This window comes from Lissotriton vulgaris, chromosome 3_1 (genome assembly GCF_964263255.1).
Source record: "Lissotriton vulgaris chromosome 3_1, aLisVul1.2, whole genome shotgun sequence".
Classification (NCBI taxonomy): domain Eukaryota; kingdom Metazoa; phylum Chordata; class Amphibia; order Caudata; family Salamandridae; genus Lissotriton; species Lissotriton vulgaris.
The window spans coordinates 2136849513-2136871246 of record NC_141689.1 but is presented as its reverse complement, the minus strand read 5'-3'; the positions used below and the strand labels follow the sequence as shown (position 1 = coordinate 2136871246).

The following is a 21734-nucleotide window of genomic DNA, read 5'->3' as shown; positions in this document are numbered from 1 at the left end:
CGTTTACTATCCCTGCCCCCACCATCACAGCAAGCCAAGGATATTCAGAAAATCATTCCTTCCGTCTCTCAAGGGGATGCTGATACAGATTTTCAGGGACAACACCTCTGCCAGTGGTACTGCAATAAGCAGGGTGGAGTGAGGTCCTGGGCCTTGTGCCAGCAAGCTCAAGGTCTCTGAAAGTGACGGGAACAGGACTTCTTCCTGGTTGCCAACCACCTAGCATGGTTCTTGAATGCCAGAAAAGGCGAGTTAGGCAGGCGTTGTCTGGCAAACCACGTGTGTCATCTTCACCCCAAGGTGGCACAGGGCATCTTAAATCAATGGACAGTTCTTTATTGGGTTTTGAGGGGCAATGAATGGTGAAGTGGTGCAAAAGAGGACCTTGTCAATATGGGTAGTCTTCAGTTTCCGGGTCTGCTATGACTGGGCAAGAACAACCCATGGAGGGCATGAGGGCTCATTACACCTGAGCCAGGGCTATGAGAACTGTGCTGGTACTGGAGGTAACTGTTCTTGACAAGCTGTGACATGGGTGTTGATACATATGTTCATGAAACACTAATGCCTCAACAGATGGGTCTAAAAAGAGCATCATATTGGCTGCTCAGTCTTGTATGACATTTTTTTTATTAAAGCATAGTCCACAGACCCTCCACCTCAGAATGCCTGCTTTTGTATTTATTCCAAAGGTGAGGAATCTGTGGTTAGAAGTAGCCATTAGAAGAACAAGTTATGTACCTTTTGTAATGCTCTTTCTGGTGAATACTCTTATCTAGCTGCAGATTCTTCACTGCCCTCCTGCCTTCCTCTTCTGTGGAGTGGCCGCTTTCACAAATAGGAAGGTCCTAAGTTCCACATCAGCACGCTGGCGCCAACAATTGATTTCCACGTATGAAGGCGTAGAAAGAGAAAAATATAAGAAACTGACATCAGATGTGCAGGGGTGGCATCTACGGGTCTTCACTTTGTCATGTCCAGGGTGGTGCAAATCCCCACAGGGCCACCTGCCAGAGCTTGGGAGCACTGCTGTGAAGTTTTCTAGATCCATTCTGGAGCCAGGATAATATTTAAAAGTCGAGGAATCTGCGGTTAGATTATCCACCAGAAAGAGCAACACCAAAGGTAACTAATTTGTTTATCACGCTCCTCTTCCTCTGTCATGCAGCACCCATGTGCCCACCTTCCCCCAAGTGATGATCAGTCTATAAGTTGAAAATGTACTTACTGAATGCATTTAGTATTTAGTACTGCTGGTCACTGACAATCTTTGCCTAAGGCAAGTTGCGACCACAATCCAATCCTGGATGTGCAAGGATAAGACTGATTGTGGCAAGCTGCAGCCCATATTGAAGGAGAGTGCAGTAACAGTTTGGTACCTTTGCTCAATACTCTGTACCTGAGATTCTGCAGCCATCTTATTCTCTCCATTAAAAATACAAAAAAAATCTAGGCTGCCGGTGTTAGCAATGTCTCCTGTGTATGATCAAACATGTGCTCCCAACTCGCCCCTGTATATGATCAAACATGTGCGCCCAACTCGCCCATTTTGCTCAAAGCTTGTAGAAACACTGATTGCAAAATTCTACTGCATATTTTCTGAGTACTTTTAATCGATACAGGACCAACAACCATAGCAAATATTACTGCACCCTTTTTTGGTTCTGCTAATCGCAGAAGATGTCTGAAATACTGTTTCATGCCTATATTGGTTTGTTAATAGTCATTAACGTGTCGGCATGGCCTAGTCAGTAAATATAATCTAAGTTATTGTCTCATCTTACCCAAAAGAGCATCAACAGATGTATTTAAAAATACTGGTTTTCCCTTGCAGGTGTCTTCCTTTCATGGCGGGATTTCTATTTCAATTGTTTCCTTCCATCAATGACTTGCTTTGTGGTGACCCTTCAGCCACCGGACTGTTGGGGCGTATCCTTCAGCTTCCTAGGAAATGCTTACATTAGAATGCATGAAAAGTGCACTGGATAATCACACTCTTGTCACATTCACTTGTTTATCTGGTATTACATTGCCCACAAAAGATTTCCTTTATTTATTTTTTTCCACTGCAAAACACTAGGTTAAATGTATGGCAAAATAAAGAAACTGCTATGGACACCAAAGGGATGTCCCTCTAATAGGTCCAATTGGACAAAAAGTCCATTTGGAGTCCAAAATCATGAAATTACTCCACCTGGTTCCTTCTAAACTACAAATTTAAAACGACCATCCGCTTTTGCAAAGCCAATAGGTTTAGGTTTATATAATTGGAATTTAAAGTCATGCTATATTTTCTGCACCCCGCCATTTGAACTCCGATTTGTGCACGTAAGAGCTGGTGGAATTTGTGAAGGAAAGCGAGCAACAATCTAAGTTTAGTTCATTGGAGCAGGGAAAAACATGTGTTATCACAGCATGGTCCCCTTGCCAGATGTAGGGTAAAGTGGTAATACCGCTCACTGGCGTGTCTGTATTTATCACACAAAGTATTAGTCAGGGAAGTATGACAGCCTCCTTATGTAAAAGTGTTTAGATGCCATTTCAGTGCGCCAAGCGAGGAGGGGTTAAGGCCCAGATTTTGCTCTCTCTGCCTTTATATTAGTTGCTGTATTGGCATGCATGTGATTGATTGAAGGGGGTTCTCTCTGTTACTATAGTCTGGAATTCTAGTGCCAGAAAGCAGCCATCCACATTTGTTGACAGTGCTTGCATTATGTAAAATGGCTGATTTAGGAACACAAAGTGACTGAAGTGAGTGTAAAAATGACAGCCCTAACCACAACCGTCTTTTGTTTGTTTCTACAGCAAGTGACTGGCAGGAGTGTCGGGGATAAGGACTTCCGGGCTGGATTAGAGAACGGCATCCTGCTGTGCGAGTAAGTCTTTCTCCTGATTGAAAGCGGAAGTCTGGTCTCGTGCGGCTCTCGGCGCTGCCTGCTCTCTGAATGACTGTTCTGTACTCTTGTACAGTGAGTACTTCATTGCAAATCGCTTTCAGTATTGACGTTACTCGTAAGACAACACCAGGATGAGGGGAATGGACGTTTTCAAAGGTGTTCCTGTTGCATGGTAGAATTTCGCTTGGCTATATATCGTTTCTGCACTGAAAACAAATGATAATTAAAATACTACTGGATACATGGTTTGAAAACTTAAAGACGGACTGCATTACGTCTCAGCAATAAGTGTATACATATTGCCCTCACAGGAGGCTGCCTTCTTTAAATGTACAATTTACAAAGATGGCTGTTTGTCGGTTGATGACACGTTTGTTATACCATCCCAGGGGCCTCCCTTTTTCCCCGTCAATTTCCTTGTGTCAATGTGTGAAAACAGCTTGACTTCAAAACATAAAGCCGAAGTGATCTGAGCAAAGCATTACATATTGTAATTGCATTTATATAGTGCCCACTATATAAAACTTTATAAATAAATACCCCATACGAGGTGTTGAAGCACTTTTTCGGTGAGTAGCACGCTACTCTTGAACCCGAAGAGGATTAGTGGTGAATTGGTATAGGGAGATATGAAATTAATTTGAGCGGAGGACATGTGAGTTTATTTGGATTGTGTAAAACCACAATCCCACCATGCCAACTGGTCCACTCGCAAGCTAAAGCAGCAACTGGTGTGTGTAACCTAAAGGTAATGGCTCCAGTATTAGTAGGACTGGCTCCTCTTTTCATCCTTCCACCATCATTTGATAGCCACCAACTTTGGTAGAAATAGGTTTATATAAAAAGATGTGTAGATCATTAATAGCCGTAATCCTTGATTCTAGCCTTTGACTCGTACTTGTTATGATAGTGACACATTTGTATTAATATTGTGTAGTATGCCATTTGTGTAGCATCACATCGCATTCAGTGGGCAAGATAATGTTGGCTTTTTATGTGACACCTGCTACCAACTCCATCGACTACACGTGCTCAAACAGTAAGTGTTCTCATTACCCGAGTGAATGATACTCATTTTTCGACCCGGAAGTATATATAAGCTTGCATGACCTTGAACTCGTGACCTGGAGGCCTCCGGGCAGACCACAGCCAGATGACTTGTATTAGCCCTGCGTTTCTGCCATCACTTTAATCTAATACCAGGCCGGGCCTTGGCAAGAAAACAAACAAAACAAAAAAACATTCTATGCAAGTTGCATGTACTATTCCAGTTCAAGTCCCCGGTTCACCACAATGCTTGAAAAGCTCCTAATATAGTATTTTGTTTCAGTCTCATTAAACTGTTTTCTGGGAGACACCCGTGCTTTATTTCTGTCAGTACTGCCTGGCGGGACCTGGGAGGCGCTTCGCTTTCTGGCTGAGAGTGGGCAGAATGGAAGCCCACAGGAGCTCAGCCCTGACGAATCTGTGCCCTCTACCAAAAAACGCGGTTTTTACAGCAAAGCTTTGTTCTGGTGTACTCATTCAGTCCCGGTGTTTTTCGATTTGTAAAAACAACCCAATCTGGGGGCAGGGCTTTAAGTGGGATGAAAAAACTTGGGGGGGTGGGGGGGGGGAGGAGGAGGAGGAATCTCTCACAGGAGCGTGGCCAATGTAGTTAAGGGCGAGGCTTAAAAACACGTAAGCTAAATATCTGTGCTTAGCATAGTGTGCCGCCTGACTTGTATTTTGCTGTTTCTGTCATTGCATCGAGATATATGATACTGTCGATCCCTCGTGGATGTTGCGCAGCGCCACTATCGCTGCGCTAGAATAACGGCACCCAGGACACGCTTGTTGGTCTCCGCGTGGTCCGGACTAAATCCGTGACCACGCCTCCTTTATTTATACTCACGCGGGCGTGACTTATCACGGCCGCGCTAGCGCACGGCTACGTGCGCAACAACTAGACTGCACGTCTGCAGTCTTTAAACATTACACTCCTTTCAACCTTTTTTAAATCAAAAGAAAACCATAACAGATTAGTCTGTCACAAAGTCAATTGCTTCACCTGGACATGTGAGAAATCAAAAATGGCCGGCAGGCCTGTTACCAGTCTGATGATCAGGTTTCACAGTCTCAGCCTACAGCAAAGTCTGCCAGCTGCGAAGAGGGGGCTGGGTTTCTTCTCAACCCATAGCCTGCAGCCTTGCCTCGGAACAGGACTCTTCGAGGAACGTCGTGTCGGGCTGGGGTCAGCGATAGCCTGTCACCTGAGGGGTGGGGGCTCTCAGTGTTCGGCCTCACCGAATCCGGCGTGTTCGCCGCAGCCCGCTCCTCGGGGCTTCCTTGCACACTCGCCGGGGAATTGGTGTTGGATGTTGTAGTGCTTGGCGTTGCCCTGTCCGGGTCCTGACCGTGCTGATCTTCAGATGGGGCGAAGGCTCGCTTGAAGAATGACACATTGCGTGTGACGGTCTCACCGTCGCGTTGGGCGGTTACCATTGTGCCCGACCGGCGGGTAACTGTCCAAGGTCTGGGCTCAAACGGGAGCCTAAACTTGCTCCCGGGGTATCGGTCTCTCACATAGACCCGATCTCTTTCCCAGATCGATGACTCTCTGGCTCTGCGTCTGAAACTGGAGTAGTCGTTCGAGCGTTTCCTGTTGCGCAGGGTTTGCTGGGGGTTCGCATCAGTTGGTGTCCAGGTGTGATGATGGGGAATGGTGTCTCGGACCATTCTGCCCATTGCTGATGGCCCCGGGGCAGCTGTAGTTGTGCGATGGGGCGTTAGCCTGTATTCCCTCAGGAATGTGTATATGGCTCTCTCTAGTGGTGTCCCTTCCGCGTGAGCAATCCGGATTACCTTGTTGAGGGTCCGCATAAACCTCTCGACCTCTCCGTTAGCTTGAGGCCATCTGGGGGTGATCTTCCTGTGTTGGATCCCCCACTCCTGGAGGTAATCGGCAAACTCTTGGCTTTGAAATGGCGGTCCGTTGTCAGTCTTGACCTGTTCAAAAATGCAGTGGGTGGCAATTATCTTTTCGAATTTTGCAGTCACTTCCTTTGCAGTCAGAGATGTTACTATTTCCACTTCTGGATATTTTGTTAGATCGTCGATGACAACGAGCATATAGCGGCCATCCGGGAGATGTCCGAAGTCGGCACTTACTCGTTCCCATGGCTTCGCCGGATCATCTTCAGTGATCACCGGGGGTGGAGGTTCGGGTGGACCTGCCTCCTGGCACCAGCGGCACCCTCTAACCAGCTGTTCTACCTTGGCGTCCATCTCCGGGAACCATACTTTTGCTCTGAGCCTGCTTTTTGTTTTCACCATTCCCTGGTGGCCACGGTGGGCAAGTTCAACCGGCTGTTGGGTTAAACTCGTGGGCATTACAATTCTTGGTCCTCTGAGGAGGCATCCTTGACTGTCCACGGACAGTTCATCCTTCACCCTGAGGATGGCTTCCAGGGAACTCTTCGCCTCGGGAGTTCTCTGGTTTAGTGAAGTCCGGAATGTTTTCCAGTTGTTTTGACGCATAGCGTTTACTACTAGCTGGAGGACTTCGTCACCACGGGTCGCTTCCACAATCAAGTCGATGCCCATGGGTAGGGGTCGTGATCGCTCCAGGATGATCTTCACGTACTCCTCAGTTTCTTCTGCATCTTCTTTTTCCTGGGTGATTGCTGCTCGGGGATGCCTGGAGAGGTAGTCGGCCGGGTTGGTTGCACCGGGCTTAAATTCCAGTTTGTAATCATACTCTTGGAGCTGTAAGATCCACTTCTCGATTCTGGGGGGAGGTTTGGAAACTGATCCTCGGAACAAGGGAAGCAGAGGCTTATGATCGGTGGAGACAGTGAACGGGTGTCCATAGACGTACACATGGAAGTGCCAGCAGGCCCAGTGGATTGCGATGGCCTCCCTCTCAATTTGAGAGTAGCGTTGTTCTGTTTCTGTTAGTGACCTGCTTGCGTAGGCTATGTACGTCCAGTCCTCACCACCTTGACTCTGGGTCAGTACCGCTCCTAGTCCATACGGGCTGGCGTCTACAGCTATATTGGTTGCTTTGGTGGGGTCAAAGTATGATAGGGTCGTGTTAGCTGAAAGAGCCGCCTTGGTGTTCGGAAATGCCAGCTCCTGCTCTTTTCCCCACTGCCAGGGGGTGGTAGATTTTGTGAGCTCTCTTAATGGTCTGGTGAGATTGGATAGGTCGGGGATGAACCTCCCGCAGAAATTCACCATCCCGAGGAAGATCCGAACTTCTGATGTGTTAGTCGGCGCTGGGGCTGCTTGCACGTCTCTCACTTTTTCAGGGTCAGGGGCCACTCCCTTATCGGAGAACGTGTATCCAAAGAAGCTGATTGTGTTCTGTAGGAATTGACACTTTTCCCGGTGCAGCGTAAGTCCTGATTCTTTAATCCTTTGTAGTACGCTTCTGAGCCTCCGGTGATGTTCTTCCACGGTGTCAGCGTATATCAGCAGATCATCGCTGACATTTAGGACTCCTGTGATCCCGCTCAGTACCTCTCGAATCGTATTTTGGAAGACTTCGGCGGCGCTTGATATCCCGAAGTTGAGCCTTCGATAGCGCCGGAGTCCTACGTGGGTGGAGAAAGTGGTGATATATCTGGAGTCCGGGTGCAGGGGCAGCTGATGATATCCTGACCTTAGGTCCATCTTGGAGAACCATTTCGCTCCATTTAACTCTCCCAGGATATCATCTACTGTGGGTGTCAGGTGTCTTTCCCTCTTCACGGCTGCATTGGGCAGGCGCATGTCGACGCAGATGGGTTTTCGCGCCACCACAATCGGCGACACCCATGGGGTGGGCCCGCTGACCTTCTCGATTATACCCTGTTTCTTGAGGGTCTCCAGTTCTTGTTCCACTTTTTTCCTTAGGTGAAACGCTATTCGTCGATGCCGAAGGGCTACAGGCTGAATGGACCGGTCGATATGTAGAGATACTTCCTTTCCGCGGAGACATCCAATACCCTTGAAGGCGTCTTCAAATTCTTCAAGGATCGTGCCCAGTTCTTCCTCCAATACTGCCATGGCAAAGGATATCAGGTGAAGTTCTTCAGCCGTTTGGCCGCTGAGTAGCATTCCACTACCTTCTTTGGTAACGTAGATGGTTGATGGTGTCTTCTTTTCTTGGTGCTGTATTTCCGTTTGGAAGCACCCAATTAACGGTATTGGTGTCTTTTGTCCATAGGCAAATACTCTGATCTTGGCTGCTTTCAGTGTCGGCTTGTCTCGCAGTTGGTTGTAGACATTTGCCGCCATAAGTTCGATCGAGGCCCCTGTGTCGATGGTCGCTCTCACCTCCTGGTGCTGTATCCTTATCCTGCACTTCGGGAGCCGCTGTTTTTTCCTCAGCGGCTGGTCTATGGCAAACACGTAGTGCACTGGATAGCTGTGAGCGTCGTCGTCCATGTCTTCACTCTCTGGGTCCTCCCTTATGGCATGAGCAGCTTCAGGTTTGTGCTTGGATGACCTGCACACTGATGCGAAATGGTTCATGCGCCCGCATGACCCGCATTTTCTCCCGCGCGCTGGGCAGTCTTGTGCCCTGTGCGGCGCGCCCCCACAGTATCCGCATTCTTTTTGACGTTCTGGCGGCCTTCCTCTCCCAGCAGGGCGTTGTTTTGGGCGCACCACATTGACGTGCTCCGCTACGTGGACCTGCTCCTTCTTGATCGGTCTGTGGAGCGCTGCTTCCATATGAGACGCTCTCGCATGGGATAACTCTTTCGAACGGCCTAGTTTTAGAATGTCCGCTAATGGTTTAACGTCCTCTTGGAGGATCTTCACCCTTAGGTCGGAGGAGTAGCAGCCTTGAATGATCTGGCCGCGAATTTCCTCTTGCTCGTCGCGGAACCCGCACGTGCTCGCTAGCTCCTTCAGGCGACCATGGAATGCGTCGAGGAATTCTTCCGCTTCCTGTCGTGCCTGCCTGAAAATGAAACGCTCGTAGTCTTTACTTTGCATTGGCTCAAAATGGGCATTGAGCGCGTTGAGAAGCGTGTAATATGTGTGAGGGGTGGCTTCCACCAAGGTCTTGTAAATCCGATAAATGTCCTTCCCACCAAGATGCAGGAGAAGCGCCCTGCGCCTTTCTCTCGTCGTGCCTGCCCCTTCAAAGTAAAATTGCAGCCTTTCAACCCAGTCTTTCCATCTCGGGGCCAGGGACGCCGGTGCACCGTCGACGGTGAAGGGTTCTATGGGCGGAATGGTCACCATGGCGGAGGGAGATGTTGCCCCTTAACTTCTCGGGCACACAGGGGTGATCAAATGCAGGCCTGGTGCTCCTCACTGCATGGGCTGCCTAATCGTGCCTGCGGGGTGCGCCTCAGCCAGCCGCTGCCAGCAGGGTGAAAGTGCGTGGCCTCCTGGGGAAAGCACCCTCCCTCTCACACTGCGTCGATGAGGTTGCTGGGGATGAGTGGTTCCGCTACGCGAGGAGCAGCGCCTGTACCTCACTCTGTAGCTCGGGCTCCTCTGGGCCTCTGGCTGGGTAGGACTTGCCACTGTGCATCTGTCTGCTGGGCTCCCCGTCGTGCGCCGCCGCTCTCACGCCGTGAGATGTGTTGCACCTCGGGGTTTCCGCCTGTGGGGCCCGTCCGGGCCAGGACTGCCGTGAGGTCGGCGGCGGAGTGGGGCAGAGAGTGCTCCGAGGCACTGCATGGGCTCGTCAGGCCCTCGTCGCCATTGTCGGGCCCTCGTGGATGTTGCGCAGCGCCACTATCGCTGCGCTAGAATAACGGGACCCAGGACACGCTTGTTGGTCTCCTCGTGGTCCGGACTAAATCTGTGACCACGCCTCCTTTATTTATACTCACGCGGGCGTGACGTATCACGGCCGCGCTAGCGCACGGCTACGTGCGCAACAACTAGACTGCACGTCTGCAGTCTTTAAACATTACAGCTACAACAAGTAACATCATACCCACAAGTCAGGACTATTGGCTTTGTCAATGGTTGTTAATTGCATAAGCTAAATAAGCAGCAACTATGGCTTGTATATAATATTGAAAACGCTTCCACTTAAAGCCCTGGTGACACCAGGACAATGTTACTGCTTCGGAGTTTCAAAAAGAGAAGGGAAATCTAGAGAGAAGATGACTATCTTTATAGTACTTCCCTTCCTCTAGAACACACACCTGGCATGATGTCATGCCGTAACTTCTCTACTACTGAGAAGTGAGCAGTGGGAGCATTCGCACGTTGATGTGCCTGCTGTCACTGCAGTCCGGAGAAAATGGACCTCCAGGGCACAAAACAGAGCCCGATAGAGATCCGTTTCGAGCCCCCCTTTAAAAAACTGCTGGTGCTCAGCACTGTTGAGACCCGGCCCACTTAAAGCCCTGGCAGAGGGCTCTGATCAGAAGTGCTCTAGTCCTGACCGTGCGAATGTCTGAGCTTGAGAGGAAAAGGAAACGGCTGCTATAGGGCGACATGGAAACAGAGCCTCCTGTTCAGCATTATTAACGGACTTGCATTTATTCAGTCGTTTCCCCAAACGTTTTGGAAAAAAAGGATCAGAACTAAAAGATTGTGTCACACGTGCTCAGTGCTTGCTTTGTGCCAAAAAATGTGCAGGTGCCTTAGATTTTTCTTATGGTGCCACTGCCCACTTCTATCATTGGTTGCTGCCCACTTCCAGCGCTGGCACCATTCACTTATACCATTGGTGCCATCTGTTGGCACCAGAATGAACGTGCTTTTGTCAAGAGGGCTTTGCTTGTCGGGGTGTACTCTAGGCCTGGACAGAATTTCCATTACACCGGAGTAATCAGTCATTTTAGTAATTCCACGTTACTCTTTGTTCATTTTTATTTTCTTTATTAAAATTTCAAATAACCAAAATCAATGGACATGTTATGATAGTAGCATTGTCCAGTATAGAAGCTTAAAGCTCCTATTCATACCATCCCAAGATACATTCAACAGATCCTGACTTTATATCCCCCTGTGTGAGACACAGCTATGTTATGAACATGTATACAAAAGACACACAGATGATGGGCAGAATGCCGAGCAAAGTAAAAACATTCACCCCTAGTCAAGAGATCTGGGTTAAAATCATTGTTCTTTTGCTCACCATACCACCCCAGTTTGGACCCAGCCATATGCAAATCAGTCTTGACCTCATTCCTTGTGGGAACAGTCCAGCCCGAACTGCCGAGCCAGGTCCTCCCTGGACCGTAAACAAGCATCCTGGAACCGGTTTCGTGGCATCACCCCATATCAGCCATGCTATCTGGATTCCAGTGACACAGTGAGCCCTGGATCCAGGTCTGGCAAACCTGGAGCACTTAGGGCGAGAAAGCAAAAGACACGCAGATGATGGACAGAATGCAGAGCAGAGTAGGACGGGTATGCCCAGACGTGGGTCCAGTGCTCCCCCTGCCACTGGAGTTAAGCTAGCATGGCTGATGAGGGGTGAAAACCTGAAACTGGTCCCAGGATGCTTGTTTCCTGTTGAAGGAGGACCTGACCTGACCTGGCAGTTCGGGCTGGACTGTTCACCTGGGGAACAGGGTCAAGACTGATTTGCATATGACTGGGTTTAAACTGGAATGGCATGGGGAGCAGATTAACAATTGATTTAGGCCTAGATATCTGTACTGGGGTGAATGTTTGACATTGTTCAACATTATGTCCGTCAATTCTTCTTTTTGCATGAAACTTTATACAGCGCACAGCTACTCACAAGTGTTCTGGTGCTAGAGCCGAACGGCAACAGCTTATGACCTACACAGATTGTGTGTAAAGCCAGTCCCGCCTTGTATGGCAGATTGTAGCTACCATCAATAAAACTGGTATGTGTTGCAGTTCTTTTTAGTCCATCTTCAACATTATCAAATGAAATATGCAATATAGTACTGGACAACTTCGTATCTAATATTGTTAGCAACACAACATATAGTCTGTGACATGCCCCATTGTAATTCCCCCACCCATTCCCACCTCTCCCAGCTTCCAATCGTCTAGCAGGCCAAAATGAATGATACAATATTAGGAACAGTCTAGAGTTGTCTCTCGTCCCTTGTAGCATGGGAAGTCCCTGGATGTAATTTGTCTCCCCTTTTTCTCCTCCTCCGAACTCCTCAGCTTATTGCGCTATTATTCAGTTGTCTTAGTCTGGATTCCAATAGCGCCTGCCTCGTAGCACTCCACGATAGCACGTCATCTGCCACCCTCGTGTCCCTGTGGATTCTCTGCATATTTGCCTCCTCGGTGCCAGCCCACTCCAACATATCCTTGCTCCCATCACTCTGTGCATGGAGTCTAGCACTCAGCCAGCCTATCGCAAGCCGCTATTTAGACCTAACATTGCAAAGCGCCTAATCAGTTTACTCTTCGGACTATCTGGAAGGAGCCCCAGCACACATTGTTTAATCGTGTATTGAACCTCCCAGCCCGTTGTGTACTTAATGAGTTGCAATGTAGCCTTCGAGTAGTCCGCTATGTCCGGCAGTGCCTTACTATGTGCAGAAAGTCAGCCACAGGTGCTCAGCTCTGACCCGCCTTACTCTTTGATGAAGAATTACAGAAAATGACTCCTAGTTATACCTGCTTGTATAATTAAGAGTAATTTGGGGGAGTGGCTGCTTTGGTTGCCTATTCATGTTCTGTTGCAGTTAGCGCTATTTTTCATTACAAAATACACCCCATGTTATTTTTGGACTCAAGGGTGCATTTTTGCACTATTTAAATTTGGCTAAATGCTGAATTACCCTTCTCGCAGAATTTGTGGAATCTCACAAAATTGTGGGGGTAATTCAGAGCGATTATGCCACATGGAATTATACGAGTTACGCCTACCCTTAGTGTACTCCAAAAGAAAGAAATTGAAAAATGAGGCTAAATTGGGCAATTTACAGCACAGTTTTCCCCTAATGACACTAATCCCACAGACTGAAACAGTGAGTCATTCGCTGTTCTTAAGTGCCTACTGTTACAACAGATAAGTAGTTTGCCTATTTTTTGATTTCCTATGGATTACAGTGTTTATCTACTTTGTGGAAACTGTATAAAGACTTTGTATAGAGGGGTGAGATAAAGTGGCACCATGTGCGAGTGCTTGCGCGCTGGTTCAAAGGTGACACTTAATCTACACATAATGCATACATAATGACATGCGGGGTGATACTCCTCTGAAATAAATAAATATTTCTCTTTTTGGGTTGTCTTTGTAGTCTTACACCGATGATGAAATTTTATCTTGGTTGTAGGGGAACATTTTCTTTCGGGAAATGGCCTTTACAACATGGGCTAAGACAGGCATGTCATTTCCCCACACGCGGAACCATTCTTGCCTCAACCACGCATATGCCTTAACCACGCGTATGCGTGGTTAAGGCGTGCAGGGTCTAGATGCTGGAATGAGCAGGCCCATAAACCGGAAGGATCGGGAGAGGACGCGGTGAGGTAAGTGGTTCTGGGGCCCGGGGGTAGTTTTTAAGGGATGGGATTGTTTTTAGGGCTGTGGCGTTGACATGTCTTTAGGGCTCAGGGTAGATTTTAGGGCTCAGGGTAGTTTTTAGGGCGGGAGGAGTCGGGGTACTTTTTAGGGCTGCTGGGTCAGGTTTATTTTCATGGCTCTGGGGTAGGGTAGTTTTTAGGGTTCGAGGTGGGTCAGGATCGTTTTTAGGGCTAGGGGTCAGGGTCGTTTTTCGGGGTAGTTTTTAGGGCTCAGGGGGGATCGGGTTCTTTTTTAGGAATCAGGGTGGGTTGGGTTAATTTTTCGGTCTGAGGGTCGTGGTAGTTTTTAGGGCTGGGGGAACTCGGGTGTTAACTTTACCACATATATCCCTTTACCACGAAATTGCATGGTAAAGAAATGCGTTGTTTGGACACATTCGCGGGTATGCCAGTGTTATAGAGACACACATGTGGTTTAGCCATGCGTGCCTCTATCATACAACCGTTTCTTTCATTTATGGTGGAGTAGTTGCATTCCAGATGGACATTGTCACTCTTGTACAATACACACTCTGGCTTCATAGACGGCTTTAAGTTCATTTCTAGCTGGCCTGATCAGAAATATGTGCATGTGCTTTCCAATATTTGAGAAGGTCTGCTCCTCCCTTCTGCAATGGGTTTCCAGCAGGTTCCAAGGATCTGATGAACACGAATCTGTGGAATATGGAGTCACTGGGTTTCCCTCATGTTTGATTCAAGCCATGAGAAAGGTGGTACCATTGTTGTTTCCAGGTCTGCGGACTCAACACCCCCGTTCTACTCATTTCAAAGTAGCTTGAATGGTCCTATTATCCGATATCTAGCGTAAAACCAAAGATTGCTTTACTCCATTGATGGGATGATGGCAACAAACTTGGTCCAAGGAAAGGACAAAACTGTCTGAACTAACATACAAATGTGAAATCCTTTGCCACGCCTCTGCTCTGTTTCTAGGTTGCAGGCTGATCAATTTTTTCCAGGTGGAATCTTCCATCGGGATGTGGGTGTAATGTCCCAGACTCCCATACCACGGCCTGCTCGACACTTAACATTTGATTGCCGAAACAACTACATTGCACAGCTACTTCAGCTTGAGTACTTTATTGTATTGTTATGATCACACTTTTAAAGTTCAGAGACAATGTCTAATCAAGGGGTGTCTAACTTAAATCCAGGTTTACCAAACAATTGACAGATATAAGGATATCCACCACCAAAGTTAACATATCTGTAGTCGGTCTAAATGGAAATTATTGCAATAGTCCGTGTGAATCCTAAAAATCTGGCATAGATATTGCCCCTTTGAATTTAGACTGGACAATTATGTTCTTGTCAACCCTTTTTGTACAGAGGGAACCTCACAAGTGGTTTGTTTAAGGGAATAATGACATTGAGTAACTTCTCATGTTTTGTCCTTCCTTCCGTCACTGCCAAGATTGAACCCACACTGAAGTGAGATTTCGGTCAGGAGCTGTGTACTTCACTTTTCTTATTTTGCCATTTCTACTTGTCCTTGTCACACTGACGACCCCTCCATTGTTTTGTGGTATTTCACCATTGTTTTGTGGTATTTCACGCCTTCAATACGGTCACGGTACTTTCTCTTTCCCTTTGGCATTTTTAAAGGATTTAATCTGGTCCTTTTCCGACTTGCTCTCAAATTCATGTATTACTTTACCATGTCAATTTATTAAAACGGCTCTTGACTTTCTCACTCTGGGTTAGTTACTGTCGCTTGGTTTATACTAGTGTCTCCCCTGCAGTGATCTCACTGTTCGTTTTGCTTCCCTCTAACTAACCCCTTCTCCCTACTTTTTCTTTCATTTCTGTTGCCACTCTTTCCCTGATTTTGTTTGTTTTCCGGGAAAATCTTCTCTTAAGTTTCTTCCTTCCACCTCCTGTTTTTTTCCCATTTTATCAGGGGTGGGGGCATACCCATGCTTAAACCTGTTGACATCCCAATCCCGCCCACCAGGATTACTCTCTCCGCCCTCGCTCGCTCTACCTGCCTTTAGTATTAAATCTGTTTATTGGTAACATTTGAGCACAAAAGACCAAACACCAAGCGCCTACAACCCAGTGGGCCGGCTCAGCAAAGCCATACTGTACATGCACCTCTACCTGCCTTTAAAGGAACAGAGGTCCCTTACTTGCAAAGTAACACAGCAATCGATAAATCAATGAGGTCTATGTTGAGTGTCCAAATGGGAAACCAAAACCTTAGGTTTAAAATAACCTATATTGTTAAGAATTTATGCTCAGATGAACAAATATGTCAACAATTGTAGTCATTGTACTCTGGTTAACAATATATGTGACATATACAATATGCGTTCATTGTAAGTCACGTGGCGGAATGTCGGAGTCTAGTTTTTTTAACTTCCTTTTGGTTGTTCTCCCACTTTATTGATGTGTTATTTTAAACTTACTACACAAATTGGTTTCCCATTTGGACACTCCGCATGGGCATCATTGTATCTGTTTTGGACACTCAACATAGGCCTCATTGTATCTGTGCATCGATTGCTGTGTTACTACGCAAGTAAGGGACCTCTGTTCCTTTAGTTTCAAATTTGATTTTATTTGCAGATATCAAACAAAAATACAGGGCAAAAACCACTCTAAACTCTCTTCCGAGTGCCATACATATACAGCCTTTAAAAAGAGCAATAACTCCCATCGCTCCCTAATCCACCCCCATCCCCGCCCCCGCTCAAGCTCTGTAAAATCGCTGCACTAGCATTCCAGCCTCCCCGGGATTTATACAGTGGGGAACTCTGTCTGGTCAGTCGATGTTAGTGATATCAAGCGGAGAAGTTTAAGGTATCTGGGACATGTCAAGTCCCAGAATTCTTGGGAAAGTAACGAAATAAAGGGCTGCCAAAATGTGTGGTTAGGCATCTCCTTTCAATATGAGGGTTAGCATGAGTCTCTCCAAACTCAGAATGTGCTATAAGCTGTGTAAGCACCCCAGATGTGTTGGAATTCTCTCTATATCCTAGCACGCGAGTATTGTTTGATGTAGTGCCGCCCCTAGTGCCAAACTAATGTGCCTACCTCTACGTGATTTTAGTGGAAATATGAGGGCATTGGCCAGCCCTAGAATGGTGTGTGAAGGCAGTCCAGGGAGGTGAGTGTTCAGGTACTTATAAATATCCATGAGCACCTCCTGCCAAAATAGTTGAATTTTGGAGCATTCCCATAAAATGTGCAATAAAGAGCCCATGGCCCCACATTGCCGCCAACAGTCAGCACTACGCGATGGGTTCACTCTATGCAGTCACTCAGGGGTTAAGTACAAGTAAAAAACAATCTTAACCGGGATTTCAATGTTAGCTATGCTGCTGACACCATGTCTTGGCCTGTAATAGTTATCTTACCACTCTTTGTGAGAGTTGCCTCCCTATTTATCTTTCCCATCGTCTCTGGGCCCGAGTTTTCTTCTTTGGGGACTCATCTAAGAGCAGGTCATAAAAATCTGTTATCACATGTCCATCAGAAGATCTAGACCGAAGCGAGCATTAATGCTTCATCAACAGGCGTTGCACCCCTGCTCGAATTTGGGGGCTATCTGGCTATCTAGTTGAGCGGTCTGTCATTCAGTCAGATGTGGTACATTGACCTGTGCTAGATAGGGTGTGGGGTTCTCCCCAGGTATATTCAGGGAGGATAAAGACTTTCATAGAATTCACGAAAATGTGCTGCTGTGGTGGTGTCGCCCGTCACTTCAGCACCAGTCTCCATGAGGAGCGATGTAACTGATGTAACTTGGCATTGCACGCAGAGTTTATTCGCTAGCATTCTCACGCATTTATTACCTCCCACAAAAAAGGAATGTCGTAGAAGCAGGTAGGCATATTCAGCCCTATCTAAATCTAAACCAGCTAACTGTTTCCATGTTGACTGCCGCCACACCCTAGGCACCCCTGTGCAATGGTGTATACGCTCCAACTCTCAACTTTTGTTGGAGTTGCTCCGCTACTCTTGTATCCGATTGTTCTCAGCTGCTTAGATCGCAAGGAATTCACCCTGAATTACCGCCTTAATGGTGTCCCAAACTCTTGCTATTGACATCCCCAGAGTATCGTTCTCTTCAAGATATTGTGTAATGGCTTGCTGAACTTTCTGTACTACCTGTGGGCGATATAGAAAAGTCTCCCTCATTCGCCATGGTGGGCGAGGCATGCCGATACTAAGAACAACCGCTGAGGAATTTGATAAGATCCTAGGTTCGATCTCTATGGAGGTGAGTGACCCTTGAAGCTCCTGGGTGCCAAGAAAATGATCTAGTCGTGCATAGGTCTAGTGTGCAAGGTAGAAGTATGTGTAATCCTGTGTACTGGGGTGTGCTTCCCTCCATAGATCCTTCAACCCCATGTCCCTAAGCCAGTCCCTGCAATCTCGACATACCTCTCCAGTACCCCCATCTCGATGAGAAGAGCGGTCCACATCCTTGCAAAAGACCTCATATAAATCCCCTCCCAATAAGACCAAACACTCTTGGGTATTCATGGGATCTGCCACTGATTGTCTTGAATAACGCTCCTGTCCTTCATTTGGAGCGTAAAGAGCCCAATAGTATTGACTGTGTGCCCATGGAAATCTTATGGACCAAGAGGCGCCCTCGTATCTCTGCTATTGGAGGGCCTACTGTACCTTTAAAGGAATGGGACACTAGTATTGCCATTCCAGCAGTCTTCATAGGCATAGATGAGATTAATTTTCGAGGGAATAACTTTAATTTTAGTCAATGCCAGTCCTTAGCCACCAGTTGCGTTTCTTGTAACGCAAAAATGTCCGTTCCAATCTGTTCGATAAATTAAAGAACCGCTCTTCTCTTAACTGGATTATTGAGTACCTTTACGTTGAGTGTAACTATCCTTAGATTAATGAACAACATCCCTATCCGTACATCATCATCCTACTACAACATCGATGTTTGCCTCCATGCTAGGAATAGATCCCCTGAAGGCTCACCGGACTCCCAAGAAATATCGGAGTGCATACTATAGCCTGTGTACAAGCTAAAGAGAAGCGCAAGCCAAAATAGGCCCCACACTGGAACTGGAACAAGAACAATGGCCAACCAAATTTCCCGGGCGCCGTGCCCTGAGGAGAAGAATATGAGTGAAGGAAGACCGTGGACTATTCATCCTACCCTGGAGCCTGTCCAGGCCTCTGCCCAGCATGCAATGGCAGGAAGAGGGACATAAGACAGTTAGAGAGGAAAACCAAGTCCAAAGTGGGCATAATACCCCTCATTACAGCTCTGAGTCTGCTGTTTCTCCAAAAGTGACTGCAGGACCGCTTGTCTCTCTCTGGCCGCTGTCTCGGGCTCCAGGCAAAGACCAGGCTTTGAGCTCTTGGAAGATCTCCAGCGACTCTCCCTGCGATCTAGTCTGTCCTTCCTATCTACCGGAGTCGGGGGGATTTGGCCTGAAGGCCCAGCAATCAGCGCTCTTCTTGCAGTGAGCGGATCAGCTGGACCTTGCCGTTCCATCAAAAGATCAGTTGGAATGGACGGCCCCATGAACAAGAAACTTCCTTTGAAAGCAGGTGAGAGGTGACCTGCCGGAAAGCCCTACACTTCTGCAAAGTTGATGCGGCCAGGCCCTGGAAGAGAGCTGAAGTATGGTCATGAAAGTGTATTGTGCCCTTCTCTCGGGCAGTCCTAAGAATGCACTACTTTAGTTGGAAATTATGAACACAAGTGAGGATGTCCAATGGGGGTGCTGTTGGTGGTCTTTTGGGTCCACTCTTTGCATGCGATTCAGAGTTATCTCAGAGTCCGGCGGAGCATCCAAGATCGCCTGAAAAAGTTCCTGCACAAAGAAAGTGATGCCCGTACCCTCGACTACAGTTGGGAAGCCCTTTACGTGGATGTTCTTGCATCTCGAGTGATTCTTGAGATCTTTGGTATGGGCCTGCAAGTTCAGGTGTTGGTCCTGTTGACGCAAGATTTCCTGTTGGAGTTGTTCGATCTCCATGTCTCAACTCCCCTCATGTTGCTCCATCGTGTCGACTCTGTTGCCCAAAGCAGCCACATCCTGTCTCACCTCCTTCAGAACATTGGAGAGATACTTTTTCATTGCTTGCAGGGCTTCTTCACGTAAGGAAGCAAAGAGTGCTTCAATAAAGGGGCGAGTTAGAGGGGCATTCGCATCTGTGGGGGCCGCTGACGTTGGCATCCCCGAGGCTGGTTGGGGTCAACTGTAAGGGAGCCCGGTGTCTTCAGGAGTATCTCCTTTGCGGATCGGTCCTTCTTCCCCTTACTTCTGGCCATGGTGCAGGAGGGTTTAGCTGGTCTTCCTGGGCAAGAGATCGTAGCGTCTCTACACCAGGGGGTGGTGGAGGGCTGCAGAGAGACTATTAGTCAGGAAGGGTCTTGACCGGTCGTCCGCGATTGTAACCAGAGTTCTCTCTCTTTCCAGACAGGCGAGCGCCGGGTGCCTCTCAACCCTTGCTGCCACAACTCCCCAAGCTGTCCGGGCTCTCACCTATAGAACATTCTTTACCATTTACTACATTAAATTGTTTTACTCCTTGAAAATCTTCCAATGTCTTGCTGTAATGTTATGCTTATTAGAATGAAATCTTACATTTCTTGTACCGTATTTTACTCTCTTGTTGCGCCCATGTGATTTAACGTGTTCCTCCTTTTCCAGGAGAACTGGCCGCCTTCGATTTTTGCAAAAGCAAGTTTATGCTCTCTTTTCACAAGTTTGTAACTGTGTGCGAGGCTCAGCCACAATGAGATGCTTGCAGCTGTCTTGTGCAGCACTCCTGTGGGTCACCACAGACCCTTGTCTGCCTCTCCATCGTTCATTTATCCTCCCATGGGAGTAATATTTTTACTTCGCTCTGAATGAAGTCATCTGTGTACATTTTCCCTGTAGAGGTAAGCCTTTCTGCCCCTCTCCACCTCGTGCTTTGTCCCAAGTATGCATTTTCTGCAAGCTCAATTTCACTTTTCAACTTATCTCACCTAAAGCACAGCTGCCAAAACGAATATCTCCTACGCGTTGTGCTGGGGTCTGTGACCATAGATACACACAGCTGTGCAAGGAGAACTGCAGTGTGTTGTCCAACTGAACGGATGTGCTGTCTGCCCCCCTTGCAATGTTAAACACATAGCTTCCATCCAGTACTTAATTTGTAAAAGAGTCAGTGCCTAAACGTTTGCTAAGACGCCTGCCATCTGCACTATCGACATTTTGGGTGCTGATACTAAAGCTGCATAGTCTAGATTGCAACTCATGCCTCTATGCATAAGCACACGCTTCCTGCCACTATATCCAACTCTTGCAGCCTTTTCATCTCCCCTTTCTCACTTTGTCACCGTTTTTGTGTTGCTCTCCACGTTTCCCCCTTTTGTGTTTGCCTCTCTTGCTCTGGATCAAAGCTGAGAAAAAATAAGTGTAAGTTCTTAAACAGGAGTGCCGATGGACCGCAGCTGGAACCACTGGCCCAAGTTAGGCACCGACTATATGCCCACTGCGGAAAGCGGGTTTCTGATAACGTACGCTAAAAATCAAAATGCATGCAAAGGCCATTAGGCCTATAGTCCTTAGCGGCTTGAGACCAGAATTCTATGTTTCAGCAGAAAAGAGATTGGCTCCTTGTTGGGACACTAGATGCAAATGAGCTGTTCATAGTGGAATCAGACATGATACATTAGACGCACTTAGATTACTGCCAATGTGAGTAAATCCTGGCAGTGGCTCGACTTGTAGATTTTTAGCCGCAGTTACTTACCTGCCTGTTGCTGCTAACCGCACGTGCCATTCTTGGCGTTTTACCTGCGTTTCATCTATGAAGGAGCTTTTGCTGTGAATATTTGCTATGTGGCCCCATATTTCTACTGCGGATTCAAATTATTTAAAGCAGGGGTGTACAATGTAGGTCCAGGGGAGATGGATTTTTGCCAAATTTTCGAAATAGTCACTTGTGCTACAGACAAGGAAGCTGACTCAAATTCCCTTACGTAGTCTGTGCTTAGCCTAAATTTCTGGCCTGAATGTGGCTCTTGTAGGCCAGTGTTGGCCACTCCCACTTTAAAGAAATAAATTAAATGTTGTGTACCGGATGCCCATTCGAAATGTGCACAGAAAAGGAAAAAAGATATCCATAAATGATTGCTTACATTTAGATATCTCTAGAGTACCCAAATCAGCCATCACTAGTTTATATAGTTACGTTATCACTCAAATTCTGGTACTTTTGTTGGTTTTGCAGTGATCTATTAAGGAATTAAACTACTATGACAAACACCTACAAAGAAGGATTCCAAGCAATAACTCTGGCCTTGGAATTGTCGTACGTTTTTAAAATTCCACCAACATAAAAAGGGAGCAAAAAAATGCTGCTGCCAAAATGTGGCAAAAGATACGT

At 47.1% G+C, this 21734-nt stretch overlaps 1 protein-coding gene across 7 annotated transcripts in view; it reads left to right on the top strand.

The window, feature by feature from the left end:
• LIMCH1 (LIM and calponin homology domains 1) overlaps window positions 1-21734 on the top strand; it is an 892718-nt gene that overhangs the window by 225552 nt on the left and 645432 nt on the right. For all 7 annotated transcript variants that reach the window (XM_086962709.1, XM_086962710.1, XM_086962708.1 and 4 more), the window contains exon 2: window positions 2806-2876. In XM_086962709.1, coding sequence (XP_086818835.1) covers window positions 2806-2876 — 71 coding nt within the window. The remainder of the gene's footprint in view (window positions 1-2805; window positions 2877-21734) is intronic.